General features: G+C 37.5%; 1 protein-coding gene across 1 annotated transcript; it reads right to left on the bottom strand.

Annotated features, from left to right (window-relative positions):
- Window positions 1-5,206: 5,206 nt before the first annotated feature.
- LOC114033393 lies at window positions 5,207-6,806 on the bottom strand (the record flags this gene model as incomplete). The annotated part of the gene is made up of 2 exons (XM_027848911.1): window positions 5,207-5,518; window positions 6,423-6,806. Coding segments are annotated over 2 exons (659 nt in total), but the record flags the coding sequence as incomplete, so codon positions are not given.
- Between the last annotated feature and the right edge of the window lie 13,501 nt (window positions 6,807-20,307).

Genomic DNA, 20,307 nt, shown 5'->3' with positions numbered 1-20,307 from the left:
TACCAAATTCAGAAAGGATCAAGTCAGAACATAGTGCCAGGCTATCCAAGTCTATTTTAGAAGAAAGAACCTTCTTCTATAGATGTTAAGTGACTTGCTTAAGGTCACATAGCATGATAGTGACTGAGTTAGGATTTGTCCCCAGAGCTCTCTTTCCACCAATCATTATTTTTTAATTCAACTGAAAAAACATTTGTTAAGCAGTTACCACACAAAAGATACTCTGCAAGATACTCTGTTAGGCACTAGCCATACAAATATACAACAGTTCTTACCCTGGAGGAATTTAAGTTCCTGAGGTGTTACAATATATCCACAGATCAGTAAATACCAATTTTTTTTTCTGTGGCGGTGGTGGGGGTGGCGAGTGGGAGTAGGGGTAGGAGTGGGGAGAAGTGGAGCACCAACAGCTAGGGAGGTGTCTTATAAGAGAAGCCACTTGAACTGAGCCTTAAAGGATCTTGAAATTTTAAATGATTGGGTTGGTAAAGGAGGGCACTCTAGAACAGGGGAGTGTCAGGGCTGGCAGTTATGTGGACTGGGGAATCAAAAAAGGACAGACAACAAGACTAATTAGGAGGTTATTTCAATAGAGGTGATGAGGGTCTGGAGTAGGGTGAAGGATACTAAGTAGAAAGAAGACAGAGAAACAGTTTGGTATAACAGGAAGAATGCAGTTCTTAAAGTCAAATGAGACCTGGGATCTCATCCCATCTTTGATGCTTAACAGTTGTGTAATCATGGGTAAATCACTTAATTTTTATGTGTTGCAATTTCTTCATCAATGAACAAAGATATCAACACCTGTGGAACCTACTGCACGGGGAGGTCATGAGGATCAAATAAGGTCATATATAAAATATGTCACAGAGGCAGCAATAGTGTAGTGACCAGCACTAATCCTAGAGTGAGGAAGACCTGGGATTGAATCCTGCCTCTGACCCTTAGTAGTGATATGACTACGGGCAAGTCACTTTGTAAAAGAACTTTTTCAACATAGTTACCTTACTTCCTCCAGCAGTTTTCAGCAGTACGTGGAAGAATAGAGAAAGTAGGTGGTAATATGTTCCCTGAGGATGGGCTTTGGCAAGATACTAGCAGCAGAAGGACAAGGAGGTAAAGGATCATGTAAAATTGAATGGCTAACTATATGATTAAGATTTCAAGGAGAGAAAAGTTAAGCCAGAGCAGAGAAATTGGGCTGGGAAGACAGGGAGGGGGAAAGTGCCTTAGGTTCCCAATGAAAATAGAGACTAGGTTTAGAAAGAGGCAACAGCAGGGAAAGAGGTCATGGTCCAAGAGAGGATTTTCAGTTTCAAATATCAAGTTTTATATGATAGTGAGACCAAAGGTTAAGACTACACACACACACACACACACACACACACACACACACACACACACACTACCTAGCCCTGTATGTGGCTAAGAGTATAGACCACAGAAGTTGAAGAGGTTGATGAATTAGGAGGTCTACAAATGAGGACAGGGGTTGCAGCAGAGAGGAAGATTCTGCAGCTCTGAGCTCCCTAAGAAAGGAGGGAGAATAACCTGGGCACTTAGAGATAACAGTCAGCAGGATCTGGAGAGGGCAAGATAGACAGATGAAGTGAAGTTCAAAGGAGAAGGGGTTGCTAAAATGGCCAAAGAAGCAGAATCTAAAAAAGAATAGTAAAGAACAAGGAATACGCTTATTCTTTTTACTGTCCTAGAATGTCAACGGACAAAAGAAAATGTGTACTCCATAATGCAGTTTCTTTTGGGAAGAGACAGATTTCTGTGAATGTAAGAAGATGGAAAGAAGGTGAGAGGAAGAGTTCTAACAGAAAGGTCAAATCATTGTGCAGCACATTATTAGATAATGGAAACAGAATACTGAAGTGTTGCTGATGTGTAGTATAGTATTTATAAGTGACCTCTACATCTTTGTTCCTGAGAATGATATCATCACTAAAAAGGGTGAAAGATTTCTCATGTTTCTATACGATCTACCTGTGAGTTATAATTTCCTCAGTCTCTGAGGTTCTGGCTAACCCACAATCTTATTAACTAAGAATAAAGATCATACTTCAAGAAAAGGTTAGAGTCAAAGAAAAGGCAACTAATGAAAAAGTTTCACATTATAAGACTGGAGTAAAGCAGAACTCAGCAGAGTTCTCTCTCAGCAGTAACTATTCTACTGTATTGTATATAATTCTATTGTAAGCTTGCTCTGAAGTGTAGCAAGCTTAGTGCTTGTGTTAACATTCAAATAAATGCTCAGATGAAAAAACAAATGTTTTGCACCAAAAGACATCTATTTTTTGTTAAATTCTTAACTTAGCTATAAATCAAAACTTTATTTTAACTAACATTTTTATAACTACAAGTTTATCTTGAAAGCTATAATAAACCTTTCAACTTAAACCAAATACCCTAATTTTAAAATATAACTCTTAGAAATTCTACTGGTATTCAAATACATGTAACTCTTAAGTGCAAAAAAAAAGTATTTAAATTGACAAGAGCTATAAATGATATTTTATAAGATAAGATCAGGAAGGTACGGTGAAAAAGTTATTGGTTTATTATTCTGCTTGGGTTTTATTTTTCTCTCTCTTCCTTTAGTTTTGTTAGGAAAATTAATTTCACAATAACATAGTTGTTTGGTAAATGGGCTTTGTCTTTCAAATCTATTTTATCTAGAAGTTGAAAATTAAAGTGGATTAATCTTTTTTTTTAACATAGATTCACTTCAAAAAGAAAGGTGAGCCTTAACACAACAACTTCACATTTGAGAAACGATTAACAAGGAGAAAAAAAAAGGGAGAATTTAATATATCAATAAACATTTAAGTAATTAAAAAAATAAATACTTCATACTAGTTATTTCTGACACAGCCCCTGAGCCCATTCTGGTTGAAATCTCTTTTTACAGAAAGAATAAATTCACTTAATTTTTTTCCTTGAAATAAATGTACAAGTGATTTAAATATAAAAGGAAATGAACAGGAGTAGCAACTAACCGAATTGTTTCTGCAAAAATTTAAGTTCAAATATTGAGAAATTTTCAAACAATAAATTCTACTGTCTCATTTTCAGGTTTTTTTTTCCTTTGAGCACTGATAAGGGAATCCCTTTATATTACCATATAGTTTAACATATAACTAGCATATATTTTCAAAATCATGATTATTTCTAGGTTTTCTGTCCTGAGGTTAAAAAATCTAACATGACTCCTTCAAGATTGAAAAAAAAAAAGATCTGCAAGTACACATTCAATTCATAGTACAAGTTCCAACATGATTTTGAACAGGGAGGTAGATACGGATAAAATCTTCAGTCTTTCCTAGTAGGAGACTTCATTTTCAAAATGATCAGGTTGTACTAAAGTTCCTTTCAACAATAATGGTTGTCTTCTTCATTGGCATATGGTACTACCTCATGACTCTTAAAAATGATGGATAAGAATAAAATATATTTTGTCAATTCCTTCTATTTGATGAATGGATAATTTCCATCCACAACTGTATTGTCTATGTAAGAGGAGAATGAATAGATGACATGTTTATCAAATCTGCAGATTATGACACTCTAAAGGATAGATTGTTAACATATTGGATGCCAGAGTTGGGATCCAAAAAAACCAACAATTATAACACATCAGTCAAGTCTAACACGAAATGTAATAGGGATAAACATGAAGTCTTACACTTGATTTCAAAAAATCAATTTCACAATTATAAGATGGAAGAAGAAGAAGTGCAAGGGAAAGACTGCTGGATTTGCAGTCAGAAGATCTGGGTTCAAATCCCAACTCTGCTACTTACTGCTTGTGGGTCTCTGGGTCAAGTCACTGAACCTCTCTGGGCTCAAGTTTCCTCATCTGTAAAACTAGGTAACCTCTGACATTCCTTCCAGTCCAACCAAGTCAAGTCAAGAAGCATTTATTAAACCCATATTATGTGCCAGGCACTGTGTTAAGTGCGGGGGATCCAAAGAAAGGCAGTTTTTAATCTGATTCCATGATGGCTGAAAACAGTAACATTGATTCTTCCATGAGTCTGGGACAAAATTTAGCCTTAAGTTACGGGAACATTTGGAATTCAGATAAGATTAGTAGGACGAGTCATAATTTAAAATATTTGCAAGGACAATTTTAGGAGATGTTTGCAAAAAAACATTTTGAGCTTTTAAATACATAATAAAACCTTTATCTTCCCCTGTCCTTGATTCTACTTCATCAAAATTGGTATAAATGAATACCAGTGAAAATGTTAATTAGGAATAATTATTATTAAAGCACCTAAGTCTAAAAGTAGAGATCCTCCTCCAGTACATTAAAATAAAGCTATATTTCAAATGTATTCCTGCCTCTCTCCCCAAACAGTATAAACTATTATAATAAAGTTGTTATAATATCAAGTTAGCCCATTAAATATCAATAATATCATCAATGAACTCTAAATAATTCTTAAGATATGTCATCAATTGACTCAATGTTTCAATAATACCTGAAAAACAACAGCCAATATTTAAATATGACTTTTTAAAAAGTTAACTAAGACAGTTAAAATGCTAAACTGACTTCAGAATAGTAAAACTTCACTAAATGAGCAGTAACTGTTACCAGGAAAAACCTCTAGACCTGACTGGCTGCCAATATCCCAAATTTGCTGGTTACACTATAAAAATTAGAATAACTGATAAATATTCAAATTAAACACTCAACTTTTTCCTCCCTCTCTCAATAACTGCAGTAATTGGCACTGTCCTAGTAGTCTATTAAATTCTTTCCTATTAACTTGTTAACATTAGCTATTTAAAAAACACAAAGATCAGCAACTGCATATAACTCATTAAATTTCAGAAGTGTTTATGCCACCTGAGATGTAAAGGAAAGATTCTAGCAAGATACTCTGCTTGTGCATTGACTGATACTTTCAAAATTGTAGAGACCTTTCCAGTAGATTTCAACATCAACAGCAGAGAAAAAAATTAATGTAATTCATTATAGCAGCAACCTCAACTCAGAAGGTTTGATACAGTAGAAATTATTAATTTTACTTAGAAGATACAACAAAAATCCAACTTAAAAAAATATTTCAGCATGGAAGAAAAGAAAATTCATTAGAAAGGCATTAGGATGAAAAAATACTAAAATAACTTACTAAAATCGAAGACAATTTAGGACTTTTGTTAATGGTCTATAAACAAAATGGTTGAATTTACATTGTTCCAAATCAATCAAGCTGTCATAGCGTTTAACAATATAGGTGCAGAGACTTACAGAGCACTGCTACAGCACCAGACTCAAACATGAGACATTCTTCCTTTTGCCTAGTTTCCACTATGAGACTGAATGGTGTAGGATCCAGTTTCTGATAGATTCGAAATCCTTTGCTGAACGCCATTCTTTCTTCAGAGGCAGCCCCGGGAAACCCAAGAGCAGCAAATGAAGCTGATGCTCCCCTCTGCAGTACTGACCGCAAAGCACCAAGAAATTCCTGCCAGGTTTTGCGTGGGTCTGTCTTTCTGTCTGTTTGGGGTGATAGGAAAGGGAAAGGGAGAAGAGAAGAGAGACACTGAAACGAAAAAATAAGCCACCACTTCATTTTCACACCCAAAAAAAAAAAGAGGGGAGGGGGGAGGAATAGGTTCTCAGTTCCCATGACAAGGCAGGGCTTAATTTGATCACTTAGAATCCCCAGTGCTGTTTTGACACATAATAAGGGATGCTTACAGGAAGGGAAAATTACGGAGCTCCTTTATTAGGAAATGATTTATCAGCTTCTTGCTTAACACATTATAAATATGTGTGTGTATATATATTTTAAAAGAAACTTCAACTGGCCCCAGTGGGAGGAAGAGAAAGAAAAAGAGGAGACGCGGAAGGTTAAAATGGAAAATAGCGAATCTCCAGAGGGGGAGAGAGGGACGGAGATGATTACCCAACAAAACCTCGGGGGAGCTGAAGCACGGTCTGGGGAGCAGAGGTCACTGCCTCCCTTTCAAGGACCCTCGACCCCAGAGATTCCAGAGGAAGCAGCTGCCAAGGTCCGACGCGGGGAGAAGGGCTGCCCGCCCCCCACCCCGGCCCCCGCACACACACTCACATTCACACATACACACAGACACACGCACACACAGACACACACAAACACACATACACCGGGTGAAGCAAGTAAGGGAAGCCGTGCGGACCCCCACCCCAGGGGGCTGTCACTGGAGGACTCTCGCTCCCCGAAGGGCAGGCAGGGCAGGCGAGCCCCTCCATTTTGAGCGAGGGGAGGGGACCCCGGAGGCGCGCCCGCTTGCTGCCCGCCCGGCCGCCCGCACAGCGGCTGTCACGACCTCCCTCTCTCCCGGCGCTCGCCCGCAGCCGGCTCCGTTCCTCCCCGCTGCCCGCGGAGAAGCCGCCGCCGCCCCACCCGGGCCCCTACCTGAGGCACCTCGGGCGCTGTCAGGCCTCTCCTCAGGCGGCTTGAGGCTCCGGCTGCGCCCCAGCCAGCCCGCCTGCCGTGGGCTCGCCCTGGCGCCTTCCGCCGGTTCCTGCAGCTCCTGCAGCCCCGGCGCCCGGACTGCCCGTGTCCCTGGCACTGGCGCCGCCGCCAGAAGCGTCCCTTCCGCTCCGGAGGAGCCATCTCTTCCGCATTGCGCAGCCTGGAGTCGGAAGGGCCCACCCCACAGCGGGGGGGGGGGGGGGAAGGGGGAGGGCCCGCCTCCCGCAGACGTCAAGGTCTCCCTTCGGCTCCTCCCCCCGGTCTGTGCCTCACCCAAACCCGGGTCCTCCAAACTTCTCCGCGCCTCTCTCCTCCGCTGGGACACTGGAATTGGGAGGCGCTGACCTTTCCCCTCCCATGTGTGGAGATCTTAGGCATTAAATGTTCCCTCTCCAAAGGCCATCGTATGATTTTTTTTTCCCACCTACTATTTTATTTTTTTCTAATGACACGTAAAAACCATTTTAACATTCTTTTCTCAAATTTTGAGTTCCAAATTCTCTCCTCCCTCATTGAGGCGGCAAGCCATTCGACACAGGTTATTATGCGCATCCTCTGATTTTAAAGGAAACTTGTCCAACCCCATAATTTGACAGGTAACAAAACTGTGGTTCGTCTTGAGTTCCTCCCCCAGTTGCACGCCTGACTCTCCTCCCCCTATCGATCCGAAACCTCTCCACTCCAGAAGCTCCCGCTCGTCCTAAACTTCACACTTCAGAAGCGGCTTCTCCCCTTGATTGACGGGTTCCTTCCAGAACCTCTCTTTTAAAGCGGCAGCCCAGGATACTCTTCATTCCCCTTTTTTCTTATATCAGAACATATAAAACCAACTGAATTTGCATCATTCAATATATTAGTTTAAAACCTAGACCAGCCCAACCAGTAAAGGACAGTCACTTCAAAATTTGAATTATTTTGGGACAAGCCATCTTTAAAAAAAAAAAAAGTTTTAGTCTAAAACCTTCTGGAAAGGTTTCATAATTTAGACTAGCAGTTTTCAAAGCATGATTTCCCCCTCATTGGGGGGCAGGTGGATGGACGGACACCAAGACCTTTTTAGAGGTCTGCAAGCTCAAAACTACTTTCATAAAAATACTAAGTTATTTGCCTGTTAAAATACTCCTTCCTTTTCCAATTACATATCTGTGTGATGAGGCTGGATTTTCTTGACATGCTTCAATCAAAATATGTTGCAACAGGTTGAATGCACAAGCAGATATGAGAATAACAGCTGTCTTCTATTAAAGCCAAATATGGAAGAGATTTGCAAAAATATGCAAAACAATGCCACCTAATTTAGGGGGTAGGTTCTTTTTCATAAAAATGTTAATATATAATGGGTTTATCATTTTTAAATGAACATTTTAAATCTAGTCAGTTTAAATTTGTAATATGGTGAATATTGATGGATATAACCTACATAAATGAAAAAATCTTTGGTGTACTCACTAATTTTTAAGAGAGTAAAAGGGTGCTGAGACCAAAAAGGTTGAGAACTGTTGATTTAGACCATGAATTCTTAACCTATTTTGTGTCATGGACCCCTTTTGGCAGTCTAATGAAGCATAATATAAAAATACACGATTATGAAGGAAACCAATTATGTTCAAATACAGTTATAGATAAAGCATTTATTAAGCGCTTACTATGTGCCAGGCATTGTGTTAAACACTAGGAATTCAAATACAAGCAGAAAGAAAGTGTCTACCCATAGGTGGAAGGTGCCCAAGAGGAAGCAAGGCATAAAAAGTTCAGAGAATCAGGAGTCAGGAGAACTAAGTTAGAAGCGAATATGGCTGGACTGGGTATTTATTTCATCAAATGAAGGTTTTGGAAAAGACAAGAGGAGGAAAAATCCAGAGAGTCAAAGTTGGAGCCAGTTTAGATGTGCTCAATGTAGTTTTCCTATCTAGGTTCACACATGCCTTGATATGTATCTACACTGACACAAAGGAGTCATTAGACCCCAGATGAAGAAAGGCTGATGTAGACTATAAAACATCCACTAGGTCCCAGTATTTCATGTTGTTCAGAATACAGATCAACAGTGTACTTACCTAATATAATGCTGTCAAAAAATTTTTAGTATTTCTTAAAGGCATAGATGAACTGATGAAAAATGAGGTAAACAGAACCAAAAATTATACACAATAACAGCAGTATTGTAACACTGACCGATTATGAAAGACTTAGCTACTTTAATTAACACAATGATCCAAGATAATTCCAAAGGACTCATGAGGAAATGTGTGATTCATATCTAGAGACAGAACTGATGAACTCTGAGTGCAGACTGAAGCATACTTTTTTCACTATATTTTTCTTGCCCTTTTAATTTTTACAACATAGCTAATATGGAAATGTTTTGCATGTCTTCACATGTATAATTGATATAATATTGCTTGCCTTTACAACGGGAAGGGTAGGGGGTGAATTTGGAACTCAAAATGTAAACACATTTACGTTAAAAAATAATCGAAAATATTCTCCTCTCCCTGCCCTCCAAAAAAGAATATCATTCCTTAGATAAATAGTAAGAAAAATCACTGGCTTCTGAGTAAAAGATAAAAATATTGATTCTTTATTCCACCCAAAATATTTTTTTGTTGGAGCTTAGAGTCATGATGTGGCAAGAGAATTTATAGCTCAGACCTCTTGCTGCCACTGTGATAAAAGAAAGGCTGTGATAGGAAACTCTGGCTCAGACTCCTCACCATCACTATAGTAAGATTACACTATTCCAGTCTCTATTTTGATCTTCCAGATTTTCTTTCTGGAAGCTTGTCAGTTATAGATGCCTATATCTTCCCCATGCTGTGTTACTTGCTCTGACATACATGCTCTTATCTTCCCCTCGTGCCCTCAGTAAAATTCCACTTTTCTTTGCTACTTAGTCACTTTCTATAAATGGTTGCTGAAGCTGATGCTCAAGGCTCTCTGACTTTTCATGCAGATGAGCCTATGCTCTGAGCATAAAATCTGCAGATAATATCTCTGCATATTGACTGCATGATAAGCAGGAGTACCTAATCAATGACCATGTTGATCATTTTTTTTTAATCACATAAGAACCTACATTCAATACCTAAAGGTATTGTGCTAGGCCTAAAGAAACAATCCATAAGAAATAATCTCTACCTTGAAGAAGCTTACAATTGAGTAAGGGAGATAATGAAGGTCATAGCTATAAATACAAACTCAAAAGAGCTAAGTGAATCAGCTTGGTGTGACATCCATTGATTTGATAAACATTTATTAAGCCCACCACATCCAAGGCAATATGCTAGAGATGGGGATAAAAAGACAAAAAGGAAAACCATACCTAATCATTCAAGGGAGGTGAAATAACTCAAATATAGATACAAAACATACACAAAGTAAATTAATTTGAGGGAGAGATTACTAAGCAACTGGAAGAGAAGGGGAGATAAGGAAAGGCCTCTTGAAGGAGGTGGTCCTTGGTGGGCCTTGATAAAAGTCAGGGATCCCAAGGCGCTGAGGTGAGAACTGCATTCTAAGTAGGACATATACAAAAGCAGGGAAGCAAGAGGTAGAATGTCATGTTCCAGAGCACCAAGTACCAAGTGAGATAGTTTGGCTAGAATACAGAGTGAAGAAAAATATGAAATCCATCTTTAAAGATAGTTTGGAGTGGGATTGCCAAGGGCTTTAAATGCAGATAACAGAGCCACTGAAGCTTCTTGAGAAGGAAAATGACCACAGTGGATAGAGCACTGGCCCTGGATTCAGGAGGACCTGACTTCAAATCCGGCCTCAGACACATAACACTTACTAGCTGTGCGACCCTGTGCAAGTCACTTAACCCCACTGCCCCCCCCCCAAAAAAGAGAAGGAAAATGATAAGGTCAGAGCTGTGCTTTAGCCATATCCATCTGGACTTCCAGCCAACACAGCTGTCTTGGTTGGAGGCAAACTGCTTAGCTTCCACATATCTACTCCAACAAAACCCTGAAGTTTACACCAGATCAAATAATGGAGAACAGAAGGGAATTAGCATTTATATAGAGCTTACCATGTGCCAGGCACTGTGCTAAGCACTTTTTACAAATATTATTTCATTTGATCCTCAGAACCCTGCAAGGTAGATATTATCCTTATCCTCATTTTACAGTTGAAGAAACTGAGGCACCAGTAACTAGCCTGGGGTCATACAGTTAATATGTGTCTGAGGCCACACTGGAACTCAGTCCTGACTCCAGCCCAGTGCTCAATAAATTATGCCATCAGTTGCCTCCAGTGATCAAGAAATCCAACAAAAAACCATGTCTTCTCCCACCCTAGGACTGCACAAGAGGTCATGCAGAAGCCTGAGAACAATAGCAAAGTGGTGCTGCCAATGCAAGCTACTTTCCAGCCCAATCAAAGACAGGTCAAGCAACTGAGTAATTTTCAAGGCTCTGAATCTGGAGACAGCAAGAGTTGAAGGATCCCCTAAGAAAGCCTAAGGTGGTCAAATAGCCCCAGGTTGGGTTTCTTGAATGTCCAAGGAAGTGGCAGTAGGCAGTAACCAATGACTTGTGGTACCACAATGTTCAGACATGGAAACTAGAGCCTAGAAGCTCTGATATCCCTAACACTGTCCTGAGATACCATCAAGAGCCCTGAAGATACAGAATTCTGAACTTCAAAGATTAGAACCCCTGAAGGTCAGTGAAGGAACTCAAAGGATTCAAGGCTAGAACAAGAAGCATCAACTACCCCAACCAAAAAGGCAGGACGGAGCACAGCATGGTCTTGGCACAAAGCCCCAATTTAGAAGGAAAGCTGGAAAGATGAAATAATCAAGGAAAATATTAATCAATGTAAAAAAAAAAACAAAACTAATAACCCTACTGTAAATCTGGAAATCACCTAAAAGAAGAAAGTAACTGTGAAAACTGCAAACACTCAAAGGAAAAAAAAGGACTTTCTACAAGGACTTCATAAATACCTAGAAATGAAACAAGAGGAGTAAAAGAAAATTTAAAACTCTGGAGGAAAAAATTATAATAAGTAGCCTAGAAGAGAAAGTGATAAACCTTACCTAAATGAAATACTTCTTCAAAACTAGAATAGGTGAAACTGAAAAATCAATGACTTTATGGGACAAGAAATATTTGAATAAAATAAAAAATTTTAAAAATAGAAGAAAATGTATATCTGATAATATACATAAACATATATGTGTATATGTGTGTGTGTATATATATATATATATATATATATATACACACACACACACATATATACCTAGAAAACAGATCAAGGAGATATAATTTAGGAATTGCTGGACTCTAAAAACCATGACCAAAAAATAGCCTGAGCACTATATTTCAAGAAGTCACAAATGAAAATTATCCAGATATTAGTACAGGGCATAATGACAGAAAGAATCTACTTAAACTATGCCCAAAGGGCAAACTGTGCATACCCTTTGACCCAAAGAGATAAAAAAAAAGGCGGGGGAGGGGGAACCTATTTGTACAAAAATATTTATAGTAGCTCTTTTAGTTGCTAAGAATTGGAAATTGAGGGAATGTCCATCCATTGGGGAACAGCTAAACAAGTTGTGGTTATACTACTGTATTTCACCGCATAATCATCACACCCTGTTTTGTTTTTTCTTCTTTCAGTCCAAAAATTGGATTGCATAATCATGCCATGGTATAATTCTGTTCATCACATAGCTTAAAAGGCAAACACAGCAGCAATGTATTCACCAGTGGCATATGGATACGCATTGCATTGCCAGCCTAGAATTCTCAGTGCACGAGCATTGTCAGTATATTTCTGAAAGCCCACTTGCATGCTTTGTTTAGAGCCCTACAGTACTAATGGTATTGTCATTCAATCCAATGAAAGCCATAGGCATAAGGGGAGCAGGCAGGCAGGCAAAGCTGCCAAGAGTAAGTCATATGATATGGTAAGCTTGGCATCTTCCCAATTTTAATGTATATTCACAGGTATTCCATGCATCCTAATCTCGCACCAAAGATAATTTAAAAATAAGTGAATTTTAACTAATATCAGCACAACTAAAAAAAATTTAAGCTTCACATAATGGTTGCACCCCACCTTTTGCAAAAAAAAAAAATTTGGCATAAAATCTGTGATGATTATTTGGTGAAATATGGTACTATGGAATACTACTATGGAAAACTACCACGCTATAAAAAATGACAAAGGATGCTTTCCAAAAAACCTGGAAAGACTTGCACAAACTGGTGCAAAGTGAAGTGAGCAGAACCAAGAGAACATTGTACACAGTAACAGCAATATTTTATGATGATCAACTGTGAATGACTCAGCTATTCTCAGCAACACAATCATCAAGACAATAGCAAAGAAATCATGATGAAAACTGCTATCCATATCCAGAGAAAGATCTGATGGAGTCTGAATACAGATTTAAGCATACCATTTTTCACTTTGATTTTTTTCATGTTTTTTTTTTTTCTTTTGGTCTGTTTCTCTTACAACATGACTAATATGGAAATGTTTTACGTAAATGAACATATATAACTCATATCAAATCACATACTGTCTTATGGAGTGGGGAGGAGAGAGGTGAAAATTTGAACTAAAAATTTTAAAAACTGAATTTTAAAAATTATCTTCACATGTAATTGGGAAAAAATATTATTTTATAAAAATTTTAAAAGGAAAGAATCCATTCATCACCTCCTGAAACCCCTCAAGTTTGAAGAATGTCATAGCAAAAATCCAGAGCTCTCAAGTAAAAAAAAAAAAAAAAATCAAGGATCCAGAAGTAAGCAGTCCAAGTACTAACTATAGTCAGGGTCACTTAAGATCTGGCAGTCTTTTCACAGAATACAATATTCCAAAAGGCAAAAGATACAGACTTAAAAATAAAAATAACTTATCCAAGACTGAGTATAATTCCATGCGGAGAAGAATGGTCCAGGGACCATGGACCTTTAACGAAACATTTAATCAAGTATTTCCTATGAAAAGTCCAGAGCTGAGTAGGAACTCCAAAATACAAACCCAAGAGTCCAGAGAAACTTAGAAAGGTAAATATATTGGAACAATTGGAAGGAGCTGGATGAGGTAGGGCTCCCATTCTAAAAAGGGAGAAGAAAACAAATGTCTTTAAGTGGTATTTCGGGAGTTAAACACTATTTCTCATAATTGAGGCACATGAGAAAATTATAATAATAGCATTCATGTAGCATTTAAGTTTTGCAGAGTTGTGTATACAAACAGGAACAGAGGAATGGGGGAAAAAAGCATCAGATGAACCTTAGTCTTACCTAAAACAGACAAAAGTACGTTTGAATATACAGGAACACCTAGTTTGGTACATATATACATAAATTCAATAGGGGGAAAAAAGGAAATGTAGGGCATTAAGATAACTTGTAGGAGAAAAAAAGCTACAAGTGAAACAAACTTCATGATATTGAAGCGGGGGAATTTAAATAGGGAGATAAGTAAAGAACCAGAATCCAAGGGGATATCTTAGATTGCCTCTTAGACAACTAGGGAATAGCTGAACAAATTCTAATAAAGGAATGTAATGGAATATTATTGCACCAGAGCAAATGGCAAGAGATAATTTCAGAGTAGTATTGTTATCTGGGTAGTATGAGGTAGAACCAGAACTACTTAGATAAGGAAAGCAATATTTTAAGGAAAAACCAACTTTGAAAAACTTAAGAATTCTTTCAATGAAGTAACCAACCATGTCTCCTGAGGCCTTATGATGATATCATTCACCTCCTGACAGAGAAGTGATAAATATAAGGTATAGAAAGAGCCACTTTTGGCCACTGTGTGGATGTTTTGCTTAACTACTTGTTACAAGTGTTTTCTTTCTTTCTTTCTTTTTCTAGGTTAATAGGGAAGGGTGGGGTAAGTAATGTGAGTTAACTGGAATGGGGAAAGTTATTGTGATGTCAAAAAGAGCTTTTGAAACATTTTTTTTTAAAGTTCAAAAGGAAGCAGATAAGCATGACAGTTGTGAAAGTAACATGTAGAACTTATATACTTTTTTTAAAAAAGTGGTACAAAATAGAGATTTGCAGTTAAAAAATCTTTTATTAATTGTATGGAAAGGCTATTTTTGGTGTTAAAGTTCAGGTAAAAATAAAAATTAAAAAGTATCAAATTTGGCAGCTATGTGGAAGCTGGACTAGAGGGAGGAGGAATGAGAAACTAGAGGCAGGGAGACTAAGTAGAGAGCTACTGCAGTAGATCATATGTGAAATGAGGGCCTAAATCAGAGCAGTGATTACGTATGGTGGTTCAAGGCATAGAAAAGGTAATAGGGGAAAAAAGCTCCTGGGTTCTAATCACACCTGACATCTACTAGCTAATGGTAACAGTGGGAAATCGCTTAATTTTTCTCTGTGCCTACTTCTTCATTAGAGGATGGAGATAATCATACTTGTAAAATCTCACAAGATTCAATTAATGGGTTTACTAGGTTTGTCATGAAGTTCAAATAAGATAATACACGCAAAGAATTTTGCCAACTTTCCAGCACTAGATCATCTCTAGGGTTTCATAGATGATCTTTATAATTATAACAAGAATATCATTTTGCAGCCTGATGAACTTTTCCTTAATTATGCTGATTTCCCTCCAGATATAGTCTGTAAGCATACCAATACCATAAAATTTTCCAGTTTGTGATCTGCTAGCATAGCTTTTAAGAATGTAGGTTCTTGGGGCAGCTAGGTGGTACAGTGGATAGAGCACTGGCCCTTAAGTCAGGAGGACCTGAGTTCAAATGGGATCTCAGACACACAACTCATAACACGTACTAAAAAAAAAAAAATGCAGGCTCTTGAGAATCTAGAGTGACTTCTAACACATGACTTTATAGAATGTCAAGTGATTTGTAAATAATAAAAATGTTCTAGAAATGTCAGTCATTTGGTGCAATAGAAGAGAAATAAAAGTTTGAGAGACAGTAACAGCTACAAAGAGGTCCTAGGAAAGCTTCCATGCAGCAGTGACATCTGAGGGAGCTTTCAAAGCATGGGAAGTCTTTTTCTTTAAATTTTTTTATTCCTAACATGAATATTTCAATGTACAGAGAAAAAGTGTGTGATACACAAAATGCTGAATTTCTGTTATATAAGGTTTTTCATCTAAGTGAATATTAAAACCTCAAAGCCAAGAATATCTGACTTCAGGTCCCACCTATGACATATTGCCTGTGATTCTCGGCAAGTAACTTTACCTCTCAATGCCCTCTCTAAGCAACTCTTAAGTTTTAAAGGTGCAGTAGTTTCAACCTGCATTTTTCTCACCTGAGTCACAGGTCCAATTTCCATTCATCAAATTTACCACGATAGTAAGAAATGTGCTCTGCTTTTCTGTTTCTCTTCTGTTTGCTTCTATGTTTTTTTTCCCATCACCACTACTCATGAATTTTCCTGTCCCAACATGCCTCTCCCACTTACGCCAGAAGACAAGCAAGACTAATTCATAGGGTTAGCCTGTCTGAAAATGACTGTCTCATTCTGCACCTCAAATCTGTCCCCATCTAAAGGATGAACAGCATGCTTCATCAGTCTTCTGAAGGCATGACTGGTTATTGATTAGTTATAAGTAAGCTCTTGAGTCTTTCAAAGGCTAGGTTCCTTTACATCACGGTAGCCATTCCAGATTGTTCCTCTGGTTCTGCTCTTTTCCCTCTGCATCAGTTCACAGAGGTCTTCCCAGGTTTCTTTGAATTGGTCATATTCATCGTTTCTTGACAGAATATCCATTCCATTCTTATAATTTGTTTAGTCACTAATTTCCAGTTTTTTTGACCACAAAAAAGGGTGCCATTTTTTCTATGAGTCCTTTCTGTCTAGTGATTGTTGTTGGATATAAGATATGCATATAAAGTGCTTTGTAAAGCCCAAGCCCCATACAATGTGAGCTTTAGGTTGTAGTTTGTTTGCAAATCACTTCACATATTAATTCATTTTACCCTCACAACCTTGTTAAGTAGGTGCTATCATTACCCCCATTTTACAGGTGAGGAAACTGATGCAGAGATATGAAGTGACTAGCCCAAGATCACACATTTAGTTAACCTTCTGAGGCAGGATTTCAACTTTGGTCTTCCTGATTCCAACTCCAACACTTTATCCACTGCTCCACCCACCCTATTCTCCTTAGAGGAGATTCTTGGTCAGATTCAAGTTGGCTGGATTTCATAGTTTCTGAGGTACCTTCTAATTCTGACATTTTCTGAATGGGCAGCCACCATAGTGGGGGCTAGGAGGAAGAGGGAGATTATATATACTGTCATCAGTAGTATCTAACCTGGCTCAAATATGGAAACATAATTAGTTTTAAGAGTAGAAAAATGAAATAGGGGATTCAGTTATGTAGAAATCTCACAAATGGTATGTCTGGCCAATGTAACCTGAAAATGACTTTCAGAGATGGGAGATGCTGATGGTGTACAGTTCCTACTCCAGGAAATTTCCTCTCCTATCTTTGTTTGCTTTAAACTTTGTTTATAGAAGCTGAAGTTTCTCAACCTAGTCCAATTTCTTTACAATTATCATAAACTCTGGGATATTAAGTTGCTTCCACAAATCAGTTCAGAGCTTTTCCAATTCATAAAAGTAAGCATTTGCCAATGGGCTAGAAGAAACTAAGTTGGGTCCTCCAATGTATGGCTTGAATTTGTTTATCACTACTCCTCTTACTCTCTTCTTTCTCTTGTATGCTGCTCGCTATTTTCTCTCTTTTGTTTCTGTTGCATATTCAAATTAGCATTTTTGTTTTCCCTACTGCACACAGCCCATTGCCTTGCATGGACATTCAATAAATGTTTAAGTATTTAAATAACTGTAAAGCATTACAAGGAAATGAATCCAGATAGGCTTGCAATTGTGAATTCTGTGGACCTTTTATTAAATTGCATGGAAGGAAAAGAACCTTGATCTAACAGAGTTAAGATAAAAAGTTTCTAAGATTGAGTAATGTCACACCACCAAGTCATGTGACCTGTCTGGAGACGCTAGCTATCTAGACAGTATCAAAACGTCTCACACATGATCAAATCATCTTTACAATGACAGAGAAACTTGGTTCTTCATTTCTTTGCTGATTGTATCAACAAAGGCAAAAGCACAATGCTTCTAAAACTGATGATAATTTTTTTGGTGTATGTTATTGATAAAACTCATTTTAAGGACTCACATTGTGCACACATACTTCTTAATACATGTTGCAATAGCTAGGAAGAATCCAATGGTATAAAAATAGCTTGAAAGTCTAGCACTTTCATATACATAAGATTCAGAACATTTGAAAGAGTTGTTTTAAAAGTACTTTGCTAGATTTAGAATTAAGTAACTTTTGCTCCTAAGTACTGTGAAAATGTTTAATACAGTTAAGTTATAATTCATTTTAAAACTCAATATACTATCTCCTTTTCTTAGTGATAAACTTAATTATCCTATGCGGTATTTCTGAAAGTTGACATGCAGTGCACTTAAACGCAGCATGTTCTAGTAGGTAAGAGTGTTAGACTTGAGTCTGAAAGACCTGGGTTTGCATCCTGCCTCAAGATGAATCCTAGTTTTGGGATCCTGGACAAGTCACTTAGTTTTTCCTCAATAAGATGAGGAAATTGGATTTGATGACCATTAAGGTCTCTTTCAGCTCTAAATCTCTGATCCTATTATTACCCCAAACAACCTTTGCCTTCTGAGTAATTCCAAAGTTAAACACCCTAATTTTTGAGACGATTATATTTCATTTAGTAAAAGGACTTCTTATAGAATCAAACAATTTCATTTAAATTTGTAAAGCTAAAATCAGATTTTGTGAAAATTAGAGCTTAAGGGTCTTTTGGAAATGGCATAAGAACTAGGTTAACCAGTCAATCAACAATAATTTACTGAGTGCATGTGATGTACCAGGAACTGTTCTACTTCTGACCACAGATTACATTACTAAAACATTCATGCCTCACTGTACCTATCTTACTAAAGGTCCTAGTATCTCATGATGGCGTAGATAGGCTTGTAGGTACTAATCAAACTAGAAAGGTTTTCAGGGCCCAGGGATGTGCTGTTGTCTAAGGACCAAGCCTATCTCTCCTCAAGGCTCCTTATAAAACTAAGCTGGCTTCAGGGAGATGATTTTTTCAAATCACAGAAATTCTCAGAGACCATCTACCAAGTAACAGAAAAGTGGTGATGTGTGTTGGTGGAGAAGTACTAATACCAATTAAATTACTTACCGTTGAAGTTCCTGTTTTTAAAATGAGAATCAGTCAGAGGGCTGTTGCAAGGAAAATGTGATAAAAGATGTGAACATACTACAGTACATAATGTAACTATAACTTTGCTATATTGATATTATTTAGAGACTTTCAGCATGGGTAGCTGATCTCACATTATAATGAAGTTCTTATTCTATTACTGAAACCACTTTGGATAAGGGGAAAGATAAAACTACTTCATACTGCTAAAATAATGTTATGGGGGAGTTTCTAACTGTTCTTCCCAACTCCTAAAGCCAAAGTAACTGGATGGAATGCACAAAAAGAAAAGTCTCAATGACAATTTATTGAAAGGATTCTTAAAAGCAGATAATGGGAAATGGGAATCCAATGGGATCATAAAAACATTCTCTTTAGGTTCCAATTGGTGTGCATGTCATCCATACTATACATGTTAACATACTCATTTACACTCTACAAGCTGTAAAGAAGTATTTTGTTCTAATGTTTGTAGGTCAACAAATTGGTACAAAATTCCCCATTAAGTTGTATGTGGAGGGATAGGCATGTTTCCTACAAAAGCCTTCGGAATTCATGTTAGAATTCACTAAGCAAGTGCACAGCACTGTACTCTCTGATACTGTCATTTGTCCAGTGTTTTGTCTGGAAATATTATATTCTTACCAAATGAGTGTCATAAAATCTAACCAAAGTAGCCACCAGCAACATACATTAAAAGGGAAATTTAAAAATTATTATTTGGCTAAAGATTAGTTTTAGGTCTGATTATATGAACTAATGTTCCTTAATTTAAAAAAAAGTTTGAAAATCACAGATTACGTGTAAATTTGAAACAAAATTTCTGAGTATTTACAATGTGGTATAAATATTAAAGAAGACCACGGGATATTAAATTGCCTTAGTGGGGTAGTCATCTACAAATTTTATATATCCACTTACTAGAAATGTGTATTCTGTATTTATTGCATATATCTCTCACATATGTGGGATTTTGACTTGAACAATAAACTGCTGATATATGTTTGAGCTGGTCAGAATGGAACCATGAATGAGGCAGTCAGATTGTACAGTTAAATAGTGGGTTTTTTGTTGTTTTTAAAGTTCAATTTACATATTCCAAACTGTAAACTATTCTATAACATTTATTAGCATCCCCTTTAAACTCATGTTTAACCACAGAGTTAATTTACGGGAGAAAAATCTTATGTTAACTCAATAACAAGTTCCACAGTTCAACCATTTCAGTTTCAAGGGAATATTGTCATTGTCCTATCTGTTTCTAACTGAAGGATGTTTTAACATTTAATTACATGACTCTTATGTCAAGCCTTTTTTGATAGCAGAAAATTCTTCAGTAGCAAATTGTCTTAGGAAATTACTGCATTATTGCAAAAAAGGCTTACTTAGTAGAAAAATGCCAAAAATTTCCAATGTGAAAGTAACTCCCAGGGTATAAACAGATGCATAATCACATATTTTACACCAGACAGACACATACACTTGTGAATGCACACGCATAAATGCGTGAATATGCGCATACAGGTGAGCGCACACACACACACACACACACACACACACACACACACACACACACAC

The sequence above is a fragment of the Vombatus ursinus genome, unplaced genomic scaffold, assembly GCF_900497805.2.
Source record: "Vombatus ursinus unplaced genomic scaffold, bare-nosed wombat genome assembly UNPS02006884.1, whole genome shotgun sequence".
NCBI lineage: Eukaryota > Metazoa > Chordata > Mammalia > Diprotodontia > Vombatidae > Vombatus > Vombatus ursinus.
Note: the sequence above shows the minus strand (reverse complement) of the source record. Positions and strands in the feature narration are given on the sequence as shown.